The sequence below is a fragment of the Passer montanus genome, unplaced genomic scaffold (assembly GCF_014805655.1).
Source record: "Passer montanus isolate IOZ18808 unplaced genomic scaffold, ASM1480565v1 scaffold73, whole genome shotgun sequence".
In the NCBI taxonomy this organism is placed as follows: domain Eukaryota; kingdom Metazoa; phylum Chordata; class Aves; order Passeriformes; family Passeridae; genus Passer; species Passer montanus.
In genome coordinates, this window is record NW_024372481.1 from 2,535,699 (window position 1) to 2,563,215 (window position 27,517).

The following is a 27,517-nucleotide window of genomic DNA, read 5'->3' on the forward strand; positions in this document are numbered from 1 at the left end:
TGTAATCCTCTAAATATAAAAGCTTCACCAGATTTTCAAACCCAAACAGCATACTTCATGTTTGAAGGGGTCTAGACTTGTAAGGTTGAAATATGCTTTTATTTTCTATATTAAGTTATATAAACCATTTAAAGGTAGTTCTTAAAAGTATAATAAAATATCCAGAGCTCTGAGAAGCTTTCAAATCCACCTCCAACATTTTTATAAGGGGTTTTCTGTAAACATTCATGTGAAGATACAAAACCTTCCATCTATATAGAAGGTAAAAGCCCTATGCTTTGTTTTAAACAAACCAGGAATTCAGAGGGCTGGTCACAGCCTTTCTGTACTTCAGCTCCCCTGCCCGGGACAGAAGCAGAATATTGGCTGGTATTTTGCTACTTCCTTGAACACTATAGGGTGTCTATTTTATACATATGTGGGATTACTGCAATAGGCATGTCAATTAAAAAAAAAAGTTAACAGCACATTTAAATATACTAACAAGTAGCAAAAAAATCCACCCCAAAACACCCTCATGTGTACTGTTTGGAAAAAATTAGTATGTAATACAAAGTAGACTATACAAGCAGAATTAGGGTTGTTTCTTGCCTAAAGAGACAGTGATACTTTAAAAAAAACCTCAAAATGAGGATTCACTGAAAATAAGGATTATTTCTAGCCAAACAGACACATATACATGCAGTCTACCCTGAGAGTGTTTTTAAAGAAGATTTTTATACTTCTGGCAGTTGAAGTTTAAAGGTCCAATTTCAACTCTCACCATGTTTCAGAATGCAATCTGTGCAATGCAGCAGAATGAAATGGTTCAGTAAAGGTGCTAGTGGAAATTCTTTTAATTAGGTCCAAGGCTTTTCAGTTGTCAACATGAATAAAGCAAGAAATGTTCTACTGCAAACACAGCATAAGAAATAAAAACGGATTCACCTTTAGGAAAATGCTTTGGCCACAGAGGTGCAGTTTGGAACTCCTGGCTGCCCTGGAGCAGCTCATTCCCTGTGGCTCCCTCGCCAGGGGCTCGCTGGGGAGAGGCACAGGAGCCCCCAGCTGAGCCTGGGACTCACAGAGGCCCCAGTTAGCAACAACCACGAGCTGACAGAGCAAGCTTACACTTTATTCCTTCTAACGTGGGGCTCTGACTACAACTATGACTAGAAGATGACACTTATTTGGAAATACATGAAAAATCCATACGGGTTGCATAAAAAAAAGAAAAATTCCTACCCCCTCTTTGCTATTCGTTGCAACACAGACGGTGGTGTAGGAGACTTGTCAGCAGCAGATGCACTTATTGTAATCACAGTCCTTAATAAATCTCTTTTTTTAATATTGATTATTTTAAAAGGAAAGTTACTTCCCAGGGTGCTCTCATGCTGCCAGATTTCCAGCAATACATCAGAAGCAGAAGGTGAAGAAGGGGCAGGTTTTCACGTTGCAAATAGTTAATCAGTAACACAGTAGTACAACTCTTGATTTTCAGGGACATGACCTGACCACTTCAGAAGCCTGACAGCCAGCAGGTACTGCTGAGGTAAACTGGGGCAAAGGAACAACTTGAGCTGACTCTGCTGGAACTGCCTCAATTCTGTCCAGCTCCTCTGACACAAATTCCAACTGGAAAGACCTTTCCACTGGGTCCTATATTTGTTTGGATCCTAAGAATTAAACAATAAAGAACAGTTTATTCTTGATTTCCAAGAACCAGTTGAGGTAGCAACATCACTATCATGAAACTCAAGAACAACTCACTACCTGAGGATCTAAAATAATCATAAGACGTCATTCACTTGATCTAAAAAGCAGTTCAAGGAGAGAAGGAAAACAGCTTTTGGAAATTTTCCACTGGATTAATTACCTGATGGTGAATGCACCACAGAGAAGATGTTTTTGCTCACTGATGAATATAGATAGATTTAATTTAGCAAAGTAAATTTTGTCTATTCAGCAGTGCATGAATTGCTCACTGCTCACATTAAGTAGCAAAACTGGCAGAATAGTTTGACATAACAGGCATTTATGATCAGGAAACTCTTGAAGACATTTTTAGTTTCTCAGATCATAAATGCATCTACTTAGACTAAGACCAGTGGGGAAACACACTCCCAAAATCTCCCAGGGAAGCAAAAAGGAAAAAAAAGCAAAAAAAAAAAAGTATAATGGATTGGCTTTAGCATTTCCCTGCTGAGATGAACAACTTGATCCACTTACAGTTCCAAACACATGATGCATGAAAGAACTGACAGAAATTCAATTCTTGCACAGCAGAGCAGCTGCTCTCTAGTGGTCAAAGCCAACTCTGGAGCCGTGTGAAGGGAGAGGCCTGGAGGAGGAGCTGCTTCAGCCAGGTAACTGCAGCCACAGCTAAATCCCACACAAACCCCCAGCCCAAACATTAATTACACAACGCAACACGACTCGACTTAAAGCTTTGTTGTGAAAAACATTAATCCCAGCTGTATTTATATAGCAGTTGTGAAAAAAAATACCCCGTATATGCTACTGGTGAGCCCTGCCAGTTAATTGAATTTGCTGGCAGCACTTCCTCTGCTCTGCTCTCAACATCCTCCGAGATAAAAATGGAGCTCTTAAATAGACCTGTGGAAAACTGAATCAAGAAATTTGAACTAATAAAACACAACTCTTTACTGTTATAAAAGTGAAGTAAAAGTAAATAATGAAAGGAAGGAAGTCTCTTAAAATTTATTACATTCCAAAGCTTGAAGTTCTGCGTTTATTGGAGAAGTCTCTTCTGATGTTCTACAGTGTGCCCACAACAGCTCCTTTAATGAAGTCTCATAAAATCTAATATAATACTTGATTGTTGACAAATCATATACATGTTTGAGGCCCCGTGCTCCCTGTTCCCAGACATTTCTTACATAATTCCATGAAATTCACAAGTCTGTCATTCCCGGGTTGTGGATAATGGCACAAGCAGCAGTGACCAGCTGGCAGATTTGGATGCTGGGAGTGAAATCAAAATGAAAAACTATAGAATGCCAGAAAAAATAATGGAATCAACTTTTACAGACTGAATGCTTGACTAAAGCCAAAATGTTCACAATCAAGATGGCCCTTCCCTCCTGAGCTCCCTGTTTTTGAAGAAGGGATCCCGTTGGGATGCCAGGGTGTCACAGCAGGAGGCACTGGGCATTCACCCTCCCTGCAGCTTCTCCTCACACACCACTTACACTGAGCTCCCTGCACATCAATTCTATTTCTCAACTGCACAGAAAAATGTTCAGATCTGACTGTCAGCACAATATTCCCAACTAGCAAAGGAAATCCAGGTTTTCCCCTGCCACCTTGTCCTAAACATTCACTCTCTGCCTTGAAAACAGCTCCTGACACTCTCACTCCTCTGCTCTCCCCTCTCAGCTCCTTCAGTGGAGATGACTGCAGCAGTAAGTGGGATGTCTTTGCATCCCATTACATGTCAAGTACTTATACACCATTGCTATCAAGTTATTAAAAACATGAAATAATTTACCAATAAAAACGGTGAATGAGAAAGAAAAAGAGTTCTGAATTCTAGCAGTGATTGAGGTGAATGTGAAGGCATCCATTTCATATCTCAGGATAGAAAATGCAAGAAATTCCTTAAAGCTCACCTGGCAGCAGTCACAGGAAAAAAACTCACACGATTTCATTTGGAAACAACACTTAACTAAAGATGCAGGATTTCTAGCTCACGTGAGCATTGGCTGATTTTCACTGGGAGGCTTCAATGCACGTCTGTAAATGTTGAAACAAACATTCCCAAACACTCTGGGACAGCAAGAGCTGAGGGAAAGCAGCTCAGTGCTACGAGTGAGAGCTGCCAGTGAGCCCCCTGGGTGGCAGCCAGCAGGAGCTGAAGCCTTGGATGGGTCACTCCATACATACCACATCATTGGGGAGGCTCTGAAGGTCATCAAAAGGGGTTTCCAGTGTGTTGGTGTCTACGTTAAGGATCACCACATCTTCCAGGGCCATGCTTCTTACTTTCTACATGTGAGCAAATTCAGGAAAAGGGAAAGGAAAATGTAAGTATGGGAAATTAAATTTTATGCATAAAGGACACAAGTGATGGCAGAACAACATGGGACTACAGAACCACAACCATTTTAAAAACAATCAATATTCCCGCCTTCATCATCATTGGTTTTATTTATTCAGTTTACAATGCAAAAAAAATTAACCTTCAGTTGGCAGACAGAAGTTCTTAGCAACATGCACACTGAAATTTGTCAGACCAGAGGGTCTGTGATTATTCAAGCAAAGACTTATTTCAAGCACCTCTACTAATGTTTGTCGTGGTGTCCTATTTGCACATTTAACAGTTTCCAGTCAAGTCAGGATTTCAAGCAAATCTTTTTATATTTGGAAATTCATTTAAATAACAATAGAGTGGATTTTCCAGGAGTTGAGAGTTGCATTAAGTCAGGGATGGGAACTGGTTTCCAAATTTCAGGTTGAATTTTGGAAGTCTAATAAAGACAAGTCTGCAACTGCATTTAAGTAAAGTGGATCCTATGAGAGCCTAATCAGTAAATAATTGAAATGGGGGGAAAAAAAACAAAGCTAAGAGAAATTTAATTCCACCATATCCTGGTCAGCAAGTCTGAACTTTCTCTTCTGTTCCCATGAATTGAGGGAAAGTTTCTGATCTAGTTTGAAGTTCACATCTTCTGTAACAGTACTTACTACACATTAAAGAGAAAAGAACAACCTATTTCTCAAAAGAATGATCATCAGTACCTGTGACTCTGAGTGTCTAAAGGTATCTGTGATCTAAGCAAATTTAAACACTGCCAGGCTTGATTTCCCTGCTTAATCAACAGTAAATGAGTCACTGATACCAAACAGAGCAGCATTTAAACACTTAACACTTCTTCCACTAACAGAGGACTTGATTTTTTTTTTTTTTACTGACTAATCACACAGGTTTAATCTCTTCAAATAAAGCTTTGAAAATTCCAAATCAGAAAAACTGGAATTATAGAATATGGTAATTGAGGAAATTTCCCAGTGACACTGTAAAAAATCTTTAAGTACCTACCTACCTACACGCAGGAGCAAATGAAAGTTACTGAGCAGGAAAATGAACAAAAACATACTCAATTTTTAATTAAGGTTTTGTGGGGTGGAGGGAATTGTTTCCTTTAAAAGAAAGGAACTCAAGTCCTAAAACAATGGCAAAGTTGAGCCTTAGGCAGCTAAATAATTACCCTCCGTTTTCAAGGCTCAGTCCTCTGTCTATAAAGCAAACTGCTGTGTACTTAGGGCTGAAAAAAACCCCAACAACCATAAAACCCACTTTGCAGACATTTAAGTTCAGGTCTTCATGGGACATTTCTTCAGCTCAAATAGAAGAGTATTACATTTAATGCTTTCCATATAAAGAGCCCAGCACGGCCTGCCAAGCCAGGTACTTTGCGTGCAGGAACCAAAGGTCACCGCGCTGGCTGCATCTGATAAACTCTAAAGCAACCCAGGAGCCTCGCTCCTTCTGGGAGTCCGGAAGCACCAGACAAACTGATTGCTCCTTCCTGCTTCAGAAAATTAAAAATCTCACTTATACTCAGAGGAGTCTAAAAACCCCCAACAAAAAGGTCTTGCAAAGTACTTAACCAAAGCCAGAAGCTTGTCAGCCGCAGCGCTGGCAGGACAAGACAGGAGGAAGGAAACCCCGCTCCTGCTCGCTGCCGAAGAAGCAGCACAGGCGTGGTGAACGTGCCGGGGGTTTCTGTCCCTCTGCTGCTGCATCTGCACCTCCTCTGCAGCCAAACGTGGAGCACACAACAGGCTTGTGCCAGGCAGGGCTCAGCCAGGGGGATGACCCAGAAGGATGCCCCATGGTACAGGGACTGGAAATGCTCAAAGTGACCACCCCACACCTGGCCCAGGAATCATCATACCCAAAAGGAAGCTGATAAACTCTGCACCACCAAGAGCTCAACCTCACTGGAAAGATTTGCAATATTTGTACAAAGGCAGTGGATTTCCCTTGAGACCAGCCCTCAGATTTAATAAAACACTGGAGACTGACTTGATTAATAGCATCTCTCTTGCAATGGATTCAAACATATAATTTTTTGATGGTCCGATTGTGGCTCATTCTACAGAAATACAGACTGACCAGTTGATCCTAATCCTTAGTTGGTTTTGTCATCTCTCCTGCCACTACCACCTTTGATAAAGCTAGTATCAGGCAGTTATAAGGGCTTTTGATAAATAATAACATGCTTCTTTCACTAAACCTGGCACCTAATCAGCCCAACCAACATGGAAATCACAGTATTTACTCTCTTGTTGGAATTTGAGCAAAAATTCCCATCATTCAGCAGCAATTCTCACATTGAACCCCACTGGATTCTGTGAATCACAAAAACACGTAGGTCATTTTCCCCACACATAGTTTGTGTGCTGTCACAATTTTCAGAAATGGGAAGGGACAGCCACAAGCCACACACAGCCCCAGTCCATATTTCACAACTTCCTGAAGAGCTAAACAAAGTTTTACAAGTGATACCTGTGCAACAGACTGGGCTGTATTCAGTAGGTCCATATTTTGCTGAAAAGAAATGTGGATAAGCAAGGACCAAGAGGAAATATGAACATTACAGACTCCTTATCTCATTTTCCCAAAGGTCAGGGATGTACTGAGTCAAAAGGAGAGATTCAGAGAAAATGTGCATCACATCTCACTCCTGCAAACCTTTCCTAGCCATCCTTGCCCAATTACTCGTAGCCATAATTAATCACCTAAAATCCATCTAAATCAAACTAACATCTACACCTGCCTTTTATTTTAAATGTCTCTTTTTAAAAGAGTGGAGAGGTATGGAAAGCTGGTTTAACAAGCACACTGAACCCATTGTTTATGGCCTCTATAAACATGGCTTAGTAAGAATTACTGACTTAATCAGAGAGAACTTATCTCCTGGTGAAAAGAGCACTTTAAATTTCAGAAATGGCACCTTTACTGTGAAAATCTCTTAACTTTTCAAACAAACTCCGGGGGGCCTTAAACACCAGGTCCGTAAATAAGCACAGCCCGGGTGCCTGCCCTGCTCACAGACAGCCAAACACTTGAGTCATTTAAATGTTTTATGTGGAAGTTCACAAAAACACAGAAAACATATTCTAATAGAAGAATGAAGGGGTGCTCCTCCGTCCCACTCTGGAAGCAGTATTCATCCATAACAGAAACACCAGTTTACTAAATGCTATTTTATCTGCCCTGGCTACACTTGGCAGGTTCTGCTTCTTCTGCCATAAAGGAATCCCAAGTTAAACTTCTTTCAGGTGAACAATTTTATTGAATAGTTTAATTTAAAACAAAACGAGAAAGCCTCCATAACCATCAAACACCAGCAGCCCTGCCTTCCCTCCCACAAACCAGGTTTGCGTAACTTCACGGCTAAATTGCTGCCAAAACATAAACCAAGCTGATCACGAGGTTTTATAACCAGATACAAACGTGATCAGCATCTTAAAAATGTTGTAACAGTAAAAGGGTGATATCTTCCACCAATTCTTTTGGAATGGCTGAACTCCTAACAAAAACTAGCATTCTAGCAAGCCTGTGCACTAAGTCTGAAATTGTTAAGAAAGTATGATTCACAACAAGTCTAAAATCCATTTGCTTAATGACTTGTCTCTACTGAATTAATAGTTTCCATTTATTTTCTTAAGGAAAACACCACAACGCTGCAGACAACAATGTGTCAATCTGGCTGCCAGAAGCAGGAAAGGCAGCGGATATAAAATTTTATTATTTCATGCCCCAAGAGCAGCCAGAAGGACTTAATGAAATCACGGCCAGATTTACAATCTGAAATGGCTATTCAGCAGACAGCTCTGCTTAAGCGGGATGTGCCCCCTGACCCCGGGGCCCTTTGATCGGGGCACAGCAGGTGGGCTGCCCCCCCAGCCCATCTCCCACCCTTCCGCCCGGCACCCCGAGCCCCTACAGGTGATTCCCCAGATCCTTATCACAAGCAGCTGTTGCCAACTGAGTGACAAACTGCACCCGTGCTGGCACGCCAGAAAATCCTCTCTGCTCCTGGGGAAGCCTGCTTGGTACTGCAGGGCTTGGCTTCTGAGAACTCACCCCCAGACATGCCCCCAGAACCCCTCATTAAAACATGGCTCTTATTTCTGTTTCCCCAATAACTAGATAAAAGACAATTCCATAAGTAACCTGCCTTATTTTAAGTGCATTTTTATCAATATTCCTGAAACCATGTACAGCCATATTGGGAATATTTGTGAGTGGCTAAACTGCATTTAGGGGTTTAAGACCTGGATTTAAGTTAATCTATAACCCTTCATTAAAATCCAATGGAAAAGCTGCACTTCCTCAGTTACAGGTAGAAAAAACATTGATTTACTAAGTATAAATGGGTGGGAAAAGCTAATTAACGCTTCTCACCCCAATCAAAAATATAATTAACAATTAACAGTACCAGTGGCAGATGCCAGTGGTCAATGAATTCTCAGGGTGTGTTCTGGGAAGGGGACCCCCATGGCAGGGGCAGGCCTGAGCCCAAGCTCACAGAAGCCGTGCTCAGGGCTCGTTAGCTCAGACCCAGTGCACACTAATTGGGCTGTGGTCACACTGGATCCCGAGCAGGGCATCCTCACCCCGAACAGGAGCAGGGGAATGTGCCAAGAAGTGCTCCCCAAAAGCCTGTGGGGGGTTCTGAGAGCCCCAGCTCCACTCCCCTGGCTGCACAGGAGACATTGCTGACACCAGGTGAGATCAGCCTCCGTGTCCTACCACGAGCCACACAACAGCAATTTCACTGAGCATTGCTTTCCTCACAGGAACATTTTTACTGATATCGGGTTGAAGTAAAACAAAAATCTACTCATATAGCTTTTATGATATATACCAGTGTCCTCTTTCCTTAGGAAAAAGGTTAGAAGAACATTCTGAAATGCAGTGTGTAGTTTCACACACAAATTCTGGATAATCTTGTAAGAATTACAGTTCTGAAGTCCCAGAAAAAGTTCTTGAATAACTGGACTATTAATAAAAAATATATAAAATATTTTTCCAGTGCTAATTCTAACCCTACATGCTGTGTCTGTGCCCCAGCAGAGCAGGAACGGGTGGGTGTTCCCTGAGTGGTCCCGGCACGCTGCAGTCGGCAGAGCTCAGAGCTCAGAGCCCAGCACAGCCATCCCCAGCACTCAATCCAAACCACATGTGCCCGAATTCCAGAGGGAGCTCCTAGGTCAAGGGCACTCCCCCTCCATCAGCACCATCACACTGATAACCTTCCTCCACAAACACTTGCAGAAACAATCGTTTTCTCTGACAAAATGTAAAGGGCTGCAACCAAGTTGGACACAGCTTCCGACACACAGGGCAGTTTTATACATCTAAGACTAAAACAGCCCACAGTGCACAGGCACAAAAAAGATAGTGAAAGGGGTGTGTTCTTCTGATAGAGTTTCATTTTCCTATCTCGTTATTTATCACTACTAAGTACTTATCTTCATCTAATATGAATTCAATTAGTTCCATAAGCATGTTCCATTATTCATGTGATAGCTCCAGCCTTGCTTATCCAACAGCTTATAAACTTTTAGCCTTCTTTGAAGTCACTTTATGGATTGCTAAATGGAAATCTTATAAAGAATGACTAACTAGGTGATGATAGAAAAGCTGAAAAATAAGAGCACAAAACACAGCTCTGTATTTTCTACCAAGGTTTCCCCCATAAATCAGTTGGAGCCCTCTGACCTATAACAGGAGATTATCTTATCTCACTGGAGAACATTTCAGTCACAGCAAATTAGATTTAACAGTCAATGGATAGGCTTGATATTTTAATCATAAGAAAAATTTGTCATTTTCCATTAAAATAACTGTTCCTTCTACAGAGCCCCCGTGGAACACAATAAACTGCAAACTAACTTTAAGGTACCAAACAGTTCAGGACAGATCTGTCGAACTGAGAGAGGCTGGATTTTGTTTGAAGTCACCAACACTTCTGCTTCTTCCAGAGGCCCCGTTCCAACACTGGGATAGCAAACCCACAGAAACAAGACCAGAGGTAGAAAATAGTTGATTCCTGTATCCCAAATGCCATCTTGCCTTCCCTGGCAAGATGAGGCTGCCACTGGTGCTGGCACAAGGACAAACCCAAGGATGGGAGGCGCTGGGGCAGAGGCTGAGCCCAGACCCACCTGCAGCACTCTGGGCTCCACACCAGGGCAGGGGCCCACCTGCCCCAGGCACAGGACAGGCCTGGGACGAGCCCCTTGTCCTGGCACTGGAACGTGTGCATTAACAGAACACTTCTACAGTCCTACTGGTGAAACCTCAGCACTTAGAGAAAAGGAATACTGAAGTATTCCTTCAGTAGTTTGTAGTTCTAGTATACAGTAGTTTGTAGTTCTAGTTCATAAAATTATTTTGGTGTGGAAAAGATAATATACTTTTAAAGAAACACAATTGACAGGTCATGAGAAAAAGAACTGAGCTGTTGCAACTACAATGTTATTCTAAAGAAAAAGACCACACAACTTTACATATGAAGGAAGGGACAAATAGAGTGAGCATTCAGCACCACAAAGTAGAGGCAACCTAGGAAGTGTCCAGCTCATGTGACAAATGTCACCTTCCCTTGCCCAGGGCACAAAAATTCTGCAGCACTTGCCACCAGACAGATCCAGCAGCCACTGTGGAATTTCATGTTATTTTTCAATGGAAAAAGCAGAGTTAGCTGCAAGATGCAGTTCTGTCTGTAACTGAATTTATCCGTAAGAGCAGAGAAAACAGTTTGGTTTATTTATTTCATTTATTTGATAAGGCACTTTGAATAACTGTACTTTGCCAAAGCGTGTCTGTGTTCCAGAATCTCTGGCTATTCAAAAGCCAGACTGGATTTAGTACTAAACAGATTTTTTCACAAGTTACTAAAATGGATGAAAATTGGCTTCTCCAAGAGCAACTCCTTTTTCTGAGTTTTTACAGATGGAGTTTGGAAGGCCCACAGAGCCCTGCAGTCTGAAACACGGAGACAAAGGAAGAGGCAATGGATTTCTGGAGCAAGGCAGGAGTGAGACATCACACAAAGCAACTCCAAGGTGTAATTATTAAATTTCTTTTCTACATCCATTCCCAGGCCAACCACAGAGCTCGCTGTGAGCACAAGTATCTATGAAAGCTGCCAAGTGTGTGCATGCAGATATTCTGCCAGCCCCTACCAGCTCCCTTCCATCTTTTACAGATACCACAATAATCACACCAGTGATTGCCTGGGATGGCTGTGGGGCAGAAAGTTTGATCTATATGAAGAACACATTTCTTCCTAGATGTTCCCACACTCCTGCCTGTGCAGTATCCAAGGGTGATTATGAGGAACCCCTTGAACAGAAGCATATGATGTGCAAACAAAAGTATGTGTTGACTTTTTAACCAACTGGTTATTCACAAACACACTGGACTGCAATTCTTTACCTAGTTTAGCAGTATAAAGGGCATAAAAAATCACCTGTACCCAGGATGCTAAGAAGAAAAAAGACATCCTGTACATTTAATCTATCTTTTCATGAAAAAACTGCCTTCTAAAATTACCTCCCATTAATGCTGGAAAAGGGGGGATATTACACAGCACACACAAACACACAGAGCATCATTATTACACACATTTGCCCTAGTGAAAGAATATTAACCAATATTTCCAGAAATGACACCTTGTTATGTTCAATACAAGAAGAATTCCTTTATGTGATGTAAACCCCAGCTCTCCAGACTGTTCTGTACCCTGAACAGGAAGGCTCCATTTGCACACACAGGATCTGAACCAGAACACAGGGCCACTCATGGCAGGGGCAGGTGCAGACCCAGCTCTCCAGCCCTGCCCAGGAGGCCGGGTTCCCTGGACAGGAATGCCTCTCCCCACCCAGCACTCCTGGGCCAGGGGCACAGTCAGGGAGGATCAGGATTTCACAGGCACCTTAAGTCAGCACCTTTTGTTGTCCCCCAGATACTTTTGAGGAAAGTCATCCACAGTTTCACCAGTACTGGAAGCAAAAGCAAATGTGCTATTTCCACTTTTAGAGGTTTTTTTTTTTAAAGTCACATGAATTACTGGGAATTGTTTATAGGAGAAGCTTTCTGTGAGGGCTGGTGCTCTGCCAGCTTTGTGTTAACATTAACTGCAAGTTCCTTCTTTTCAGATCTTTTGAACATTTAAAAAATTACAATCTGTCTGCAAAAGCCTAAAAGAGAACTGTAACTGTCAACATTGTGGTTTAATATCGACTGTGCCTTTGTGCTTGGGTCCAAGCAAGGCACTGAAGTGATTAAATGAAGGCCCAGGGCGGGGAGGGGAGCACGACGTGAGCTCGTCACCGCCGGGCTTGGGAATCTGCCCAAGGAGCACGGGAGCAACCCAGGCCCCTGAGCATCAACTGATCCTGTGTGCCTCCCTCCATTCCCCAGCACTCCCAAATGAACAGGGGAGTGCACTTCTAAGCATATGAATGAAGTGGCATTGCCTGCAGAATCTGGCTCTCCATCATAGCACTAGATATAGTTTCAGAAATGGTGAGAGAGACTTACCTCCATCAAACTTAAGTGTATTCCAATGAGGTAGGGCATGGGGGCACTGTGGAGAGGAAAAGAAACACAGCTTTACATCCTCGTAACCCTGAAAAACACACGTGACTTATAAAATCAGCTACAGCAAAACACTGGGATACTGGGTTAGGTTCTGCTTAAAAAATAACAGATAACGTATATACAAACAAATCACATGTGAACAAAGTGTCAGTCCATATTTGAAATACGTTTTTTACTATGCAATAGTCTCCCACTCCTGCAAGACTTCACTTTTTCTTGTCAACAGAATTGCTAAGTGATTAAGTTTAGGCAGGTATCTAAGGACAGCTATTAAACATGGGGTCTTTTGTTGGAAATCCAACAAAATGTGTTATTGCAATTTTAAAAGCATACACAGACTTTTCCAACAGTATTCTTTCAAAAACTGAACCCTGTTGTAGTGTCAAGTGGTCAACTTAACGTATACACATCACCCAGTAGTACAAGTTTTGAATTCTTTGAATGAGTCCAAACACATTTTTAAGTCATTTACTTTTAAGTATAAATCTTGACATGTTTTCATTTCTAAAAGAAAATATAAAAAATACTTTTGAAGATCCTGATAAACTCCAGAGTTCCTGGGACATCTGCTGATACCAATATTCCCCTCAGGACACAAGACTTAAATAGCCCAGAGGCTCAGGCCAGGCTTTAGCCTCGGACACAGGCGTGACGCCTTTGTTAGCCCCAGTGTTCAAGGGGAGACTGATCTTCTGCATGTCCCTCCCCTGATGTGGGCAAACCCCAAGGAGCAGCAGAGCCCGGGTGGGAGCTGCCTCTCGTGTCCAGGGTTTCCAGTGCCGAGCTGCCTGCAGCCTCCCCCTCGCAATCAGAGCCATCAGCGAGGCTGCCAGAGCTGCTAATTGCAAATATGGCACATCCTGCCTGCGAAACGCAGCGCACACAGACAGACACAACTTCTAAAATAGAGCCTCGGCTCGCTTTGGATGCAGAAGCTCAAAGAGCTCATTTTCAATTTCAGATGAAAAAATGAGAGAAATGTCACTGTACTGCCTTGGATTAAAATATCTCCCATATTGCTGCTCTAAGCTGGTGCCTACTGCTCAGTAAGAGCAGTACAGCACTGAAAAAGCTCCTGAGACACCAGGCCAGCAAAAATCCCTGCTTCTCCTTTTCCTGAGAAATACCTTAAAAAATATATTTACTGATAAGCATATTAATATTTATGTTTATTAATACACCCCCTCAAACCACCACACTGTAGGATGCTCTCCCGAGGTGGAAACAGCCCCCGCAGTAGAAATTCCATGTGAAACCATTTTTTTTCCTTTCTGAGACATGAAACACATACAACTTGCACAACCCCTTCCCAGTTCACTGGCAGAACATTCCAGCGCCTTGTCCTGTCACTGCAGTGAGTGCACCCCCACAGCCCCTTGGGGCAGAGCCCAGAGGGGCTCTACAGCACAGAACCATCCCAAAGGCTCTGCTTGCTGGGAATCCCTCAGGTGCCAGCTGAACACAGCCCAGGTGTGGGGCAGAAGGTGTGACTGCTCCCTGGGCACTCGCTGCCACACGAGGGCTGCTCAGCCCAGCTCTGCTTTGGCATGGCACGTCTGACTTGTGCAAATGCCATCTCTTCAGCTCCAGCGGCCACAGCTCAGGAGCAGGGGAACAGGGAACAGGCAGGAATTTTACACGGGGAGATGAAGCAGTGCTGTGGCTCGGGCTGCCCCGGCCCCTCGGTGCCACCGCCACCAATGTGGTTCCAATTAAGGACTTCCAGCAAGGCCACAGCTTCAATCCCCACCGCACAAAGTCGGAACCTCGGCAGGAAGTCTTAACCCTGCAAATGTCTCATCTAGTGGAACCTGGGCTCGTGTAATGAAAGGAAACAGGAAGAGTGCACTATTCCTGAAAGCCAGCCATTTATTAACATCTCCAAACGTGGCAAGGGAAGATATGGCTCAAGATACATGGATCAGCTTTGGATGCAAAGGCTCATCTTTTCCATTTTGAAGTGACAAACATTACATATGACAGCAATACAGCACATAAAATAATTACAGGGACTGCATAAATAACCTCAATAAAATGTAATTCTGGTAAAGAGCATAAATATTTCCAATAAAATCTACCAGAGAGATTCTGTGCTTCCATCATCACTCATCAATATGACTGAATAGGAAACACACTTAGAAATAAATGCCCCAAGTTCATGTCAGGCTTCATAAATTGTTTTTATCACCATTTCTCTTGACCATGAGTTAATAAAAGGCCATTATTTAAGCCGACCTTTAGCATCCTGTGCAGGGGAATGTGGTGTGTCCCCCCTTCCCCACCCAGGGCACTCTGAAACTGTCCTTCCTCACTGCCATTCAGGTCCCGAGACGTGGAACACTCCAGCAGTTTTTAATATTTTATCAGGGTAGATTTGTACTTGCAAGACTTCCAAGCGAAGTTCAGCAAGAAGCATCCCTTGTATAAAGGGCAGAAACACTCGGCACAACCTTTAATCCTTCTGGGAGCCCTGGCAGATTAAAGACTGCCCTTCAGAGCAGGCCTTCCCCACGGCTTGACACTTCATCAGTCCTGGGGCTTCTTACAGCCACAACTACTAATTACTCAAAGTTGTTTGCTGGCAGCCAATAGCCATTAAGTGCAAAATTAAGAAGTATCAGTTTCTACCACATGTATTTACTGCTCAAACAAAGTGCCTGCGTGAGCCTTTTGGAACAAAGAGAGGGGTCATTACTCCTCTTGTGCTAGGCTGGCTCCCAAGGCAATCGGCCTTATTTATAATCACATGAGTTATATAGGTAAATATCAAATCATTAAAGTAGCAATGCAGAAGCATGAATATGGATTTTGGGGACATAATGGCTATATATTGCCCATTTATTACAGTTGCATTTTTACAATTTCTTTAATTCGTTTCCTTAGGCAAACTAGAGACCTCTTAATTATGCTCCCAAGAGGTGGGCAACTACTAATTGGAAGAGAAGCAGGTGAAATAGAGGGACATTTCTTCTTAAGTGAAAAAAGCCCAGCCTTAAAAAACACTGCAATTCACCAGGAAAGTAATGTAAAAGCCCAAGGATCTCCAAAAGGCTCCTATTTACAGCTACGCAGGGATTTCACCATTTTGCCTCACTGTTCCAGGAGAATGGATGAGAGCACATTTACCACATTCATGTCCTGCTCTGCAAACATTGACTTAACGGGTGCCTGTCTCCACAAACCTGGTACTTCCCTCTCCAGGGCAGCCTCCTGATTTCTCTTCACATTCCTCATTGAAATGCAACAGAATTCCACCCAAAATTTATTGGGGCAGTTGATGCAAATTAGGAACTTGACTGCATAAATTGGAACAAGGCAGGGAACACACAGCTGTCACCAGGAGAGCAGCCACAAGAGGCTGCAGTGAGTGCCCAGGTGTGCCAGGCTCAATGGCAATGAAGGCAGGGAACACACAGCTGAGAGAGCAGTGTCACCAGGAGAGCAGCCTGGTGACACTGACAACCACAAGAGGCTGCAGTGAGTGCCCAGGTGTGCCAGGCTCAATGGCAATGCCCACCCAGAGCTCCCCAGGCAGGAATTTTTGTTTCCCAGCAGCAGGAGGACTCCAGCTCCGCCTCCACCTACTCGAGGAGCACATTGACTATATGCAGATTTAGAAAATAGGAGAAAGGGGGTTAAAAAACCTCCTAGAGAAAGGGCAAACTGCCCCAACAGAAGCGTTTGTTCAGCAGCTGTGCCAGGGTGCTCTCAGAATTGATTCATGTTGGCTGCTAAGCTGTCTGTCTGATAGAAAAGACTGTTTGAATCACCCTACAAAATGTACTGTTTCTCCTGGTGACAAAGCTCTGGGGCTCAGCACACACTCAGCTGTGTCCCAGCTCAGCAGAGCAGGGCTTTTCTAAGGGCTCCCTTTAAACACAGACACTGAGAGCCAGAAGGAAACAAACAGTCACAGTGGGAGTGGGTTTATGGCACACAGAAAACAAAGTGGGAAAAGTAATGAGGAAAATTGATACACTGCTTCCTTCACATCACCAAATGTTTAAATTCCCAATGAAATGGATGGACAAGATCTAGCCAAATTCAAATAGTTGTACGTGCCTGACTGTCGATGCCTGGTGGCAGCACCTCACTAACCAGGACTTCTGGCACTGCTGGTGTGTGCTCTAAAGAAACAAAACCCAACCAAACAACCCCAAACCAGCCACCAGCAGAGCAGCTGTGCTTCTGTACTTCTCTCTTGATCTGTACTCAAAGGAACAAGCAATTGTGCATCAAGGTATGGTCTCCAGTGACAGTATTTCAGTTTCCCGCACCAAAAGTGTTTCCCTGGGCTGAAAATACATTAAAGAGCAGTGCCTAATTAAAAAATACAAATAAAGGATAGCACTCTATCCCTTGCTTCCCCCCCTGGCCCGTGTCCTCAACAATCCCCACGACAGGGATGAGGTGACTGAAGTCACTCCAGCCCCATGGAGGATCCAGCAGCACTGAGTCAGCATCCCCACTACAGAGCAAGAGCACTGAGAGCAAACGGGAGCCACAGCCTTTCAGCATTTTCAGTTCTGAGGGCAGGTACATCAGTGAGGAATGCAGGGAAACAGAAACATTAAGAAAACCCTTTCAAGAGGGAAATGGGAAGCAAAAGGCAAATAATCACAGGTGGAATATACTTTTTTCAAAAAACTTTCAAAGATCTCGAGTGACACACTCTATCCATCCTTCTGTGAGTTTCAAAAGAGCAGGAGAAGATTCAAAACATCACAGCAGAGTCAGAAATGAGCACAGCCAGCTGAATGAACAAGATATTCTGTATTCATAAGAACTGAAGAATTCTCATTGCTTTAAGTTTTGTTCCCATTTCAGCTCTCTAAAATTCTTATGTCATATTTGCAGAAGAAATAACCAGGCAATAATTAAAATTAAATGGAACTCTTCTATTTTAGATAATCTCAGGTCATTTCCCTTTAGAGGCAGACACCAGGAAGCAGAAATACTGCCTTAAAGCAGAGAGCTGATTGCTCTGTCCTCCCAGGCAAAAATGACATCTCCAAGTTCACAAAATAGATGGTGGACTGTGTTTTGGGAAATATTTTATGGCTCATAAATTGTTGCTAAATTGACTCAAACAATGACCGAGTGTGCCGCTACCTCTCCAATTAAAGTTCCATGCTGGGTAAGGAAATCAGTTGTTGCATTTGTGAGCTGCCTAACAGCTGTACATTCTGAAATCATTCTTTGCCCTCAGCCTGGCTCCCTCCTGCCCTGGCTGGGTGTTGGCCACCAAAGAGCCCTCAGTGATGCTCGGTGACTCCTGCCTTTCTCTCCTGCCCCAGGGTTTGCTTTCTCAGCCTCTGGGCGGGCCCCTGGCCCTGCCTTTGTCAGAAGTCCATGAATAACTGATCTGGAAGGCAAAGCCTTGGAGCAGCAGGTACCTGAGGGGAGCTGGGGCAGCCTCTCCAAGTGTTAATTACACGTGAGAAGCCCATTATCCAGGGAGAGGCACCTGCTGGCACTGCAAATGACTGGGACCTGCCCTTCCTGCCAGGGAGCCAGGCAAGGCTCATTTCCACAGGAGATAACTCTTTACATGCTGCTCAGTTCCTGACAGGCACACAGGACATTTAAATCAGCTGCACAGGAGCAAACTTCCTTTAAGCTGCACGGTTTGGTGTGCAGGCCTTCACTCACTGCTGGCTCCAGCTGGATCCCCAGGAGCAGCTCCCCTCACCTGAGCCTCGTGCGGGGCTGTGCTGAGGGGCACACACAGGGGGCACACGGATGCCTTACCAGCAGTAGTCCAGGAGATGTGGGGGCAGGACAGGAATGTAAACGTGCTGCCAGAACATGGGGTAGAGCATGGCTGCAGACCCGTGGATGCAGGCAGTTAACTGGAAAACACAGAAACCACAGCAGAAGTGAGATAAACCCCGAGCTTCAAGTGCTAAACTTGGAGGCAAGAAGGTAAAGAACCAATTCTGCTTTCCTCTCAATGCTTTATCAGAAAATACACAGCACTGCTGGCAAAAACAAGGGGCTCGGGGGGAGCAGGAGTGGCTGCCATCTGCCTTTGTGAACAGCTGAGAACACGATTCACTCAACAAACCCAACCTGCAAAGAACACCCAGCACTGGATAAAGCAGCAGAAACATGGAAATGAAAACACAAAGGGAAAAAGAAATAGTAATGGCAAAAGTCCCAAACCTGGAAATTACCATCCATTAAACACCATAAAACTGCTCTGAAACTGTAACACCAACTGAAAAAGACATGACATGCATTTCTTAAAAACACAGTACACTAAACTCAGTGATTAAATCTTGATGAATTAAAAGGGAATTTTATCGAATTAGCCTTCAGCTAATCATTTGATCCATTTAATTTATCAGTTATATTGTTAAAACTCACACAGAAGAGTTTTGGTGTGACAGGCACTGAAATAGCAAAGGCAAGTGCCAGTGAAGCCATGGGGAGAATCCTTACAGAGGAAATTACTGCTCTCAATCCTATTTCAAACAATAACTATTAATTTGGAGAAGAAGATGAGCAGGATATTTGTCACATTCACTAAGGATATTAATATGGAGCAGGTGGTAATGCTCAATAAGCCAATCTCAGCAAAAGCTATAGGCAAAATACTGTAAGAAAGTAATAAGAGCACACACACTTGGGGAAATAAGATAAATAAATAAATCCGAGCACTCACAGACACATCCAAGGCAGACTCAGAGGGGACATGGAAGAGTCACATCCACCCTGCCATGTTCCCAGTTCAGTGTCCTTTCATCTCCAGGGACACCCAGCTCAAGCACTATGCTGAGCTTCACTTGTGAGAGATGTTTTGAACACAACTCTCAAGAAATCCTCCCAGGTCTCGGGAGGCAGGAGGAAATTGAGCACTTAATGCCTCCAGGGTAGGGGGAAGGAGGGACAGTGCTGCTCACAAGTCCTGAGGAGACAAACTCTAAGGACTGAGGTCCCTGTGTGGTCTGAAGGTGTCCGAGATCAAACTAAGCCAAGACAAATCATGATGTTAATTCTAGCATATATGGGGTATCAAACTGTTCATATGTTCCAATTCCTCACCCCCAGAGCCCTGAGGCCAGTCAGACCCCAGGCAAGGAGTAAGAGGCTGTGTCAGAGCTCCCTGTGCCATGGCAGAAGGGGCACGGGAAGCTCTGCTCCAGCAGTATCCTGTCACAATGGGATTCTTTGCTTTGTGCTAAAACTCCTAAAGTCACAGGAAAATCAAGCAAAGAAATCCACCTCAGTATGATGGAGCCAGACAGAAACATCCCTGAAATCCCCAAGTTTCAGCCATTTCAGAGCTTCATAAGGCAGCTCATCATGAGAGGCAGTGCTGCTGCCCTCTCCAGCCAGGGCACAGCTCGGGGTGCCTGTGCTGGGGCTCTGAGGGAGAAGAGAGCTCCTGCAGGAGAGCTCTGGTTCATTTCTGCAGCAGCATGCTCCCACCAGCAGGTGAGCTTCTGCCAGGCACAGGGCAGTTATCATTTTGGTTCATATCTGGCTTTCCTTGAGGAGTTAGATCACAGAATATGTAATGAAATTTAACAGGAATACCTGTTTTAACATTTTGAGAAATTATCTGCATTTCTGTTTGTAGAGAAGAACAAAATCCAAGCAAACAGCTACCATTTCTCCATAGGCTCAGTACACATGGTTTATAAAATAGCTCACAAACACAGCTTTGTTCAGTTACCTCTACATCTTATTCAACTTAAGGATATAAGGATATTTAAAATCAAAATTTGAATTTGAGATCATGTATTGGAGCACAGAATTCATTCCACCATAAAAGCCTTTCTACCCAGGGTGGTGGTTTCATTTTCTCTCTCTTACCTGGTATAAAATCCAAGCCCTAAGTGTGAAGTGTGTCTCCCAAGGGTAACAGCAATGAACTGCAAACAGGTCCCTTCCACTTTTGTGTTAAAAAGCCAAAAGCCCCAAAGAAAGGCAGCAGCCCTGAGCAGCCCCCCAGGCTGGCTGCACTCGGGACTGGGGGTTTGGTTCCTTTCCAGGGACAAGGTCCTGGCAGTGCCAAGCACAGGCTGAGAGCAGGGAACGTTCCTGGGCTGGAACGGCGAGCGGCACCCGCTGGCACCGGCCCAGCTCCTCAAACCTGCCTCACACTGTCACCAAGCTGCCAGCAGTTTAGAGAGAAACTTGTAAGCTAAGAACACACAGTATGAATACCCCTCCCTCCCAAGAACCAGACGTGCTTTTATCTTGGGCAGAGGCAAAAGGAAGAGAAATAGCAGAAAGAGAGGAAAAAAACGCAGCCCCACTTGTGAACTGGCTCATTAAGGAAGGCACAGTGACAGGTAAGTAATTCCTCTTCCCAGGCTCTGTCACAAAGGGAGAGATTAAACCAACCAACCACACAACCTCTGAAATGCTTTGGGCAGCCCTTCTCTTCTTCCCTCCTCTCTGATCATTTACTGTTCTTTTCATTCTGCAGGTTGCTGAAATAAACACCTCTCCTTCATTTTATTCCATTACCAGACCTGGATGGAATTTTCCTTATTTTAGTAGTGAGGACATAGAACATGTGGCAGATAGAGAAGTTAAGATTTTACAAGTTTTCTATGATATTAAACTTTATAACACTTAAATGCTTTCAGTTAAATGTGGGATTGATTGTAAACATTATTAATAATTGTTATTAGGTGCCAGAGGCTGTTATAATTCTCCTTTCGCTTCCTTTCACAATGAATTGTGATAGTTTTTCTGGGATGAAGTCTCAGGTCTTACTCCTCTCATTTCTCTGCCCTGTGCTGACAGACCATCCTTACAAGGGTTTGTGGACATGGCTCAGCCTTGCAGAGCTCTCACAGTGCCAGGAGCAGTTTGAATCTCAAGCAGCAGGCAGGCCTGGTCCTACAGCCAGCCACAGTTACAGCCCCGGGAAATGGAACTGGCAGCTGCACTTCAGCCAGGACTGCTCGAGTGCTCAGCCCACAGCACTAGAAACCAAAATTAGTTAAACCATCTTCAGCACACACAAAGGAAAGCAATCAATAGCCATTTACAGAGCAAACACGAGCACAGAGCATTTGCTTTCATAAAGAAAATCACAATCTTATTGACTGCTAAACCTTGAAATGCATAACACAAAACTTTGAACTGAATCAAGCCCTGTGCTTGTTTTGATCTCCAGCCATTTTTAGAAGAGAGTACTCTAGAATATTCAGCAGCTTTCATCTCTCAGACACTTGACAGAGCCTAAGGAGCATTAAGACTAAACCTTATCAAACACAACTGCAAAACTGTGCATTGTCAATGTACTTTAGCCCACTCCTCTGGTCCATCCAGAGAGGTCACTGGAACATCCATTTGACAGTGTCATTTATCTTTTTTTTTTCCCCTGTCAAGTAAATTCTGAATAAAGGACTTCACTATGGCAAAGGTCTTTGAACATTCGTGTACCAAACAGACACAAAAATGCCTGTATCCAAAAAATTCTTTTGAACATCAGGGCCCAACAGAAGTTCCACAAAATCCTCACAAGAAGGCACAGAACTGAGCTGGGGCTGCATAACTGAGGTTGAAAGACAGACCTGGAGATAATCAGTTAATTTCCTATATATGACTGTAATTTAAAAAATGAAATCCTGTGAACAGAGGAAATTCTTGTGCATTTTACTTACAGTGCTCAGCTTACTACAGCAAATGAGGATGCGGCGCTCGTACAGCATGCTGGCGTAGAGATGCAGCATGTTGTTGACATCAACTGCTACAAAATACTCTGTCAGATTTCTCTGGGGAGAGACAAGAATCATTTTTGACTCATGATATTACGAAACCAAGTGTCCTTAACAAAAAAACCCCAAAAAACCAACAAAAAACACCCCAAACCAAAGAGATTTCATCCTTCTATTGTGCTACATCAGTACGTGGCTTAACAAAAGAAAGCAGGATTCCATCTTATGGCAGAGGCCTTTCTAACTGCAGTATGTCTCCCCTAAGTTTTGGGAAGCTGGTCTTGGAGTAATAAATAAAATAAAAGTGTGAAAGATGTTTCACACACAGCTTTTAGAATACAAGATACTTCTCTGAGAAAAAAAATCTTCTGTTCCTTTTATGGAGACTACAAAGCTGCCTGATAAAGTACCAAAAACCCACATCCAAAACTAAAAGCAGCTCTCAGAGGCCAATTCTGATACAGCAAATTCAGTTGTGAGCTCAGCCTGTGCTAAAACAATTCAGACTATTGGGAACCCTTTGGTCATTTCACACACACAAACCCAGCTGTCTGAACTGAGCCCCTCACTTCGGGCCCCCCGACATCCCTGGTGGGAGACAGGAGCACTTCCCTGGGCAGGCTGAGGAAGGGAATTCTCTCTGAGCACTTCACTTCTTAAAACAGAGAAATTAAAGAAAAGGGGAGAGGTGGAGGAAAAGGTAATACCCAAAAATGCTGAATTAGGGGATTTGTTTCCGAATAGCTTCTTACAGACATGAAAGGGTTGCTATAGGATAAAGACAGCCTTATACAAAAAGCACATGTGAGAGAAAAATTAGATTAGTCATGAATTCAAGTGCAATCTTAATCATCCTTAAATAAAAAAGTGCAGAAAAGCAAAAAGCAAATATGATTTAGAAACTTAAAGAAGCTCAACAAAGCCTATTAGCACTTTTGACAGATCCAAGATACTTGGCCTGAGAAGTCTGCCAAGATGCTTCATACTGTGCAAAAATATGTTCCCCAGCTTGCCATCCAAACACAAAGAGCTGAAGGAAAATTAAGCATTGTATTTGGGAGACTTTGGTACCAGTATGTAGAGGGATAAAAACTGAGCTCATTATGGTTGGCTTCAAACATGTAAAATAAAACAATCATTCAGGTCTTTGTTACAGCAGAGCTGGAGCCACAGACAGGTACAGTCAAAGGAGAGAAAAAAAAGCCAACACATTTTGCCAAAAACCTATTAAACTATCATGTACTTTTTCTGTATTTCTCATCCCATCTGTGCTGATTAACATGATATTTTTGTCTAAACATAAGCTGTCTTCTCTACAGCTCTTCTTCCCCCTCTCACCCACCCTTCCACCACGCCAAAACACAGCGCGTGACGACACAATTCCTGCTAATAGTGGGAATTAAAAGAATTTTTAAGGAGCCCTGAACTGCCTTTGATGGCACCCAGCTCAGGGGCACAGCAAAAGCAGCACACAATCCCTGCATCCAGCCCGGGGACGCAGCCCTGCTCCACACAGATCTGTTTGTGAGGCAACAGCCTCCCCTGCAAGAGGAAAATAGATGTGGGGACTTGATTTGCAATTGTTCTTTCATCGAGTTTATTGTGATGACATGACACACAAATGTACCTTCAGATGGAAAGATTTATAAGGTTTCAGTCTTGTCTGCTCTCCGAGATTTGCCAAGGACACCTGGGAACCATGTGGGCTGCATGGAAATGTATTGGTACTGAGGAGATTCACGTGTTCCCTCGAAGTTGTATTTATAAGAAAGCTGTCAGCTCTGAAGCTGAAATTGGGACTTACACATGTATTTTGAAAGACATGTCTCGTAAGTGACAAAACCATGAATGAGTTAAATAAATACAAATGAAAGCGTTCCAGTTTGCAGGGTAATTGTTATGTATTTTGCTTCCTAGGATTGAAACCTTTCTTGGGGCAGCAAAAAGGGGGATTTTCAGAACAGGCAACCCCACTCCTCTCAAAATTCACCAAGAGCACTACAAAGCTCCCTCACACTCCTTTGAAAGTTTATTCCCAGATCAATCATCCATCTGATCATTTGCTATCTAATATCAATAAACACACACTGACTACACTGACTTTTGAGATTAAAAATCCCTTCTCTTCCACCATCGTCTGAAGAGGAAGTTGGACTGAGTGATACAAAAATACACAGGACATCATCCCCAAGAAAATGCCATCGTTTCAGCCTGTTAACTTACCTGCTGCTTCTGAAACACAGCAGCTAGTACCAGGAATTTCAGCCTTGCTCTGTATTTCCTGCCACCAGCCCCATTTATTTCTGAGGTCACTCTGCATTTACACATCTGTCACACAACTCACATCTCCTGAAGCAGGGAATGAGTTGCTGTTACAGAAAAGTGCCCATGCTAAATGGCTCTGTAACTAATTAAACACTTTGATCTGACACAAAGTCAGGTAATTCCAGGAGTTTTGTTAACACTCCAAACAGAGCTCTGCAGCTCTCCACTCATCATCACATCCAACTTCGAAGTTTGGCACCACTAAAACTTTTGCTAAGATGTGTTTTAAACGCAATTCCTGGTAAGATCTGTGGAATTTTTACTAAATCAGGTCAATTGATTAAAATACAGCAGACTTATGCCCATTTAAGCTCCTTGTATTATTCCCTAATATGCTCCTCTTCCACAGGAAAGTTGCTTTAACAGGTAGATAAAAACCTAAGGAATTACACAACCCTGGGACAGGGGGAGGTGTCACTGCCCACGGCACGGGGTGGCACTGGATGGGCTTTAAGGTCCCTTCCAACCAAATCATTCTGGGATTTTATGATTCTGTGTATTAGGACAAGATTTAATGGTTGGTTGAGACGCAGGAATTGATTCCTGAATTACACCCAGCATATCATATTTGCACAAAAATAAAGCACCTCAGAAGAAAGAGCACATCTATTAAATTTCCTGTCAGAATATGTGTCAGTATGAAGAGTCTGCAACACAGAAAAACCAGCAACAGTGTTTTGAAAGGCAAACAAAAAGCCCCGAATGCTATCTGCTATACAAATCACCCACAAATGAGATGGAATGTCTTGATGATTCCCTTTTTACTTTCATGCCATCAGCTGAAGGATATGATGCTGAGACCGACCGCAAAATGCTCAGGGAAGAAAACGGAGATGTCAGGCACAGGAGTTTGGCTGAGACAGAGCAGGAGCACATTAAAGAGTATTTAAGAGAAGCAAATGCCAGCATTGTCTCCCCACAGACTTATCATCTGGCTGGAAAGCTGAGCCAGGCTGGAACACACCGACTGTGTGAGGCTTAGAAAGTCTCCCAAAAAGTGACTGAAGAGCCCAGGTGTGCTTGGCATTCTCAGGAGCCATCTAGCAAGCAGAGCACTTTCCTGCTCTCTCAGGTCACTCTTCCAGGGGCTGGAAGTGAAGGGCTGGCAGAGCTGCTGTTTTACCCACACCAATCTGCCCATCAGTGCCTTGTCCTTCACACAGTTCAGCTTTTAATCACACATGCAGATTGTCAGCTCCTGAATGCTCAGTATTTTACAGAATAAAACCTATCCCAAACAGAGCAGTATTTGTCATCTATATAGCTGCTGCCATTAAATGGAAACAATAAAGTGTATGGTTCTCCCAAATACTCACATTTTCAGGTATACTGGGAAGCTCTCTGGTGTCAGGCACAGTAAAGTAAGAGTGCTACAAAAAGAGCAAATATTGATTATTTCAATAATGTTGAAAGCAATCTAAATATATTACTGGTATTGGTATCAGCAGGAACAGCAGTTGCTCAGCTAAGTAAAAATGACAGAACATTAATTACCAGCTACCAGCCTGAGCTCTCTGCCCTGGATTCCACAGGCTGGGTTCCCACATCACAGGGGCAATAGGAAATGCAGTAAGATAGAAAGTATCAGATGCTCCTGGAAAGTTATATTCCATGTTTTTGTTGGTGAGAGCTGCTGCCACAGACAGGCTCACAGTGACAGATGCCAAGGAAACTCCAAGCAGGCTGTAAGTGAAGCTAGTTCCCAGCCCACGGCAGGATGGACCTCAGGAAGAGCAGCAGGCAGGGCTCCTCTGACTCAGCACAGAGAGGTTCACTCCAGCCAAGGGGAGGTTATGGAAATGTACTGGGAATTGCTTCCTAAGGCTCAAGGCCTGCTTACCTGAGAAGCACTGAAAAGCTCTAGGTGACTTTTATACACCCTAAAAGCACATTTTGAAAGACCATATTGCTCTCATATTTTCATAATCCATTCTATGGTTCAGTATTTTTAATTGTGTGCATTCCAGGAGCCCAGGCTCACTGCAGCTCCCAGTCTGACCACGGATGGCCTGCATGATCCTTGGTCAGGGCTTTGGAAAGGAGAGAATGGGACTTGTACACAATTCATACAATTTTTAAGATTTTCACAATTTGTCTAAAGGTTACTTATTAATTACTGGCTGAAGCCTTAAAGGCTGTTCCATCCTTGGCATAGCTCCACAATTGGCACAGTTCTCTTGCACACAAATCTCAGCCATCTCAGGGCTTCCTGATCAGGCTGTAACCTGAAATAGCAGGCAGGGACCACAGCTCCACTGAATGGAGACACTGAATGAGAAACACAAGTTTGGCTTTCTGATGCTTCACTCGTTTGGTTTGGTTTGGTTTAGTTTAGTTTGGTCTGGTTGCAAAGATGCAATGCCAAGGCAGAGGAACAGCACTCAGAGCTGTACCACACAGAGGAACCTCAGTCTGACCCTGCAATGGGCTCAGAAACAGCCAAAATAAAATCAGAAAGGCACGGTCCCTGGGCTGCTTTTTTCTATCCTTTCTTGCTCCATTGCCCATGAAATGGCTGAGACAAGGGGAGACAGGCAGCATTCCTTGGAAGCACTGGTATGAAAAAACTGGAATATCCCCACTGGTATGAAAAAACTGGAATATGCCCTGGCCTTGGGAGGCAGCTCATGCCCTAAGCAGGAATGCTGCTCCTCAGGAGGGTCTTTGAGGGGCTGGGGACGTGTCCAGAGCCAGCGGGGACCAGCAGGGCCACACAGCTGCCCCTGGGCACTGCCAGCCTTGGGGGAGCAAGGGGCACGAGCTGCTTCTTGCCAGAAGGTGCTTAAGGGAGTAAAGGAAATGCAAGGGAGGTTCCCAGGAGGGTCCACATGAGCTCTCAGCTGGCAGCAGCAGCAAGGAGCCTCTGCAGCGCTCACCACAG

General features: G+C 43.7%; 1 protein-coding gene across 6 annotated transcripts in view; it reads right to left on the reverse strand.

The window, feature by feature from the left end:
* The window catches only part of DENND1A (DENN domain containing 1A), a 152,164-nt gene that overhangs the window by 59,254 nt on the left and 65,393 nt on the right, over nt 1-27,517 (reverse strand). For all 6 annotated transcript variants that reach the window (XM_039730577.1, XM_039730579.1, XM_039730576.1 and 3 more), the window contains exons 8-12: nt 25,953-26,006; nt 22,258-22,368; nt 18,380-18,480; nt 12,569-12,614; nt 3,886-3,987 (exon numbers count right to left, since the gene is read on the reverse strand). In XM_039730577.1, coding sequence (XP_039586511.1) covers nt 3,886-3,987; nt 12,569-12,614; nt 18,380-18,480; nt 22,258-22,368; nt 25,953-26,006 — 414 coding nt within the window. The remainder of the gene's footprint in view (nt 1-3,885; nt 3,988-12,568; nt 12,615-18,379; nt 18,481-22,257; nt 22,369-25,952; nt 26,007-27,517) is intronic.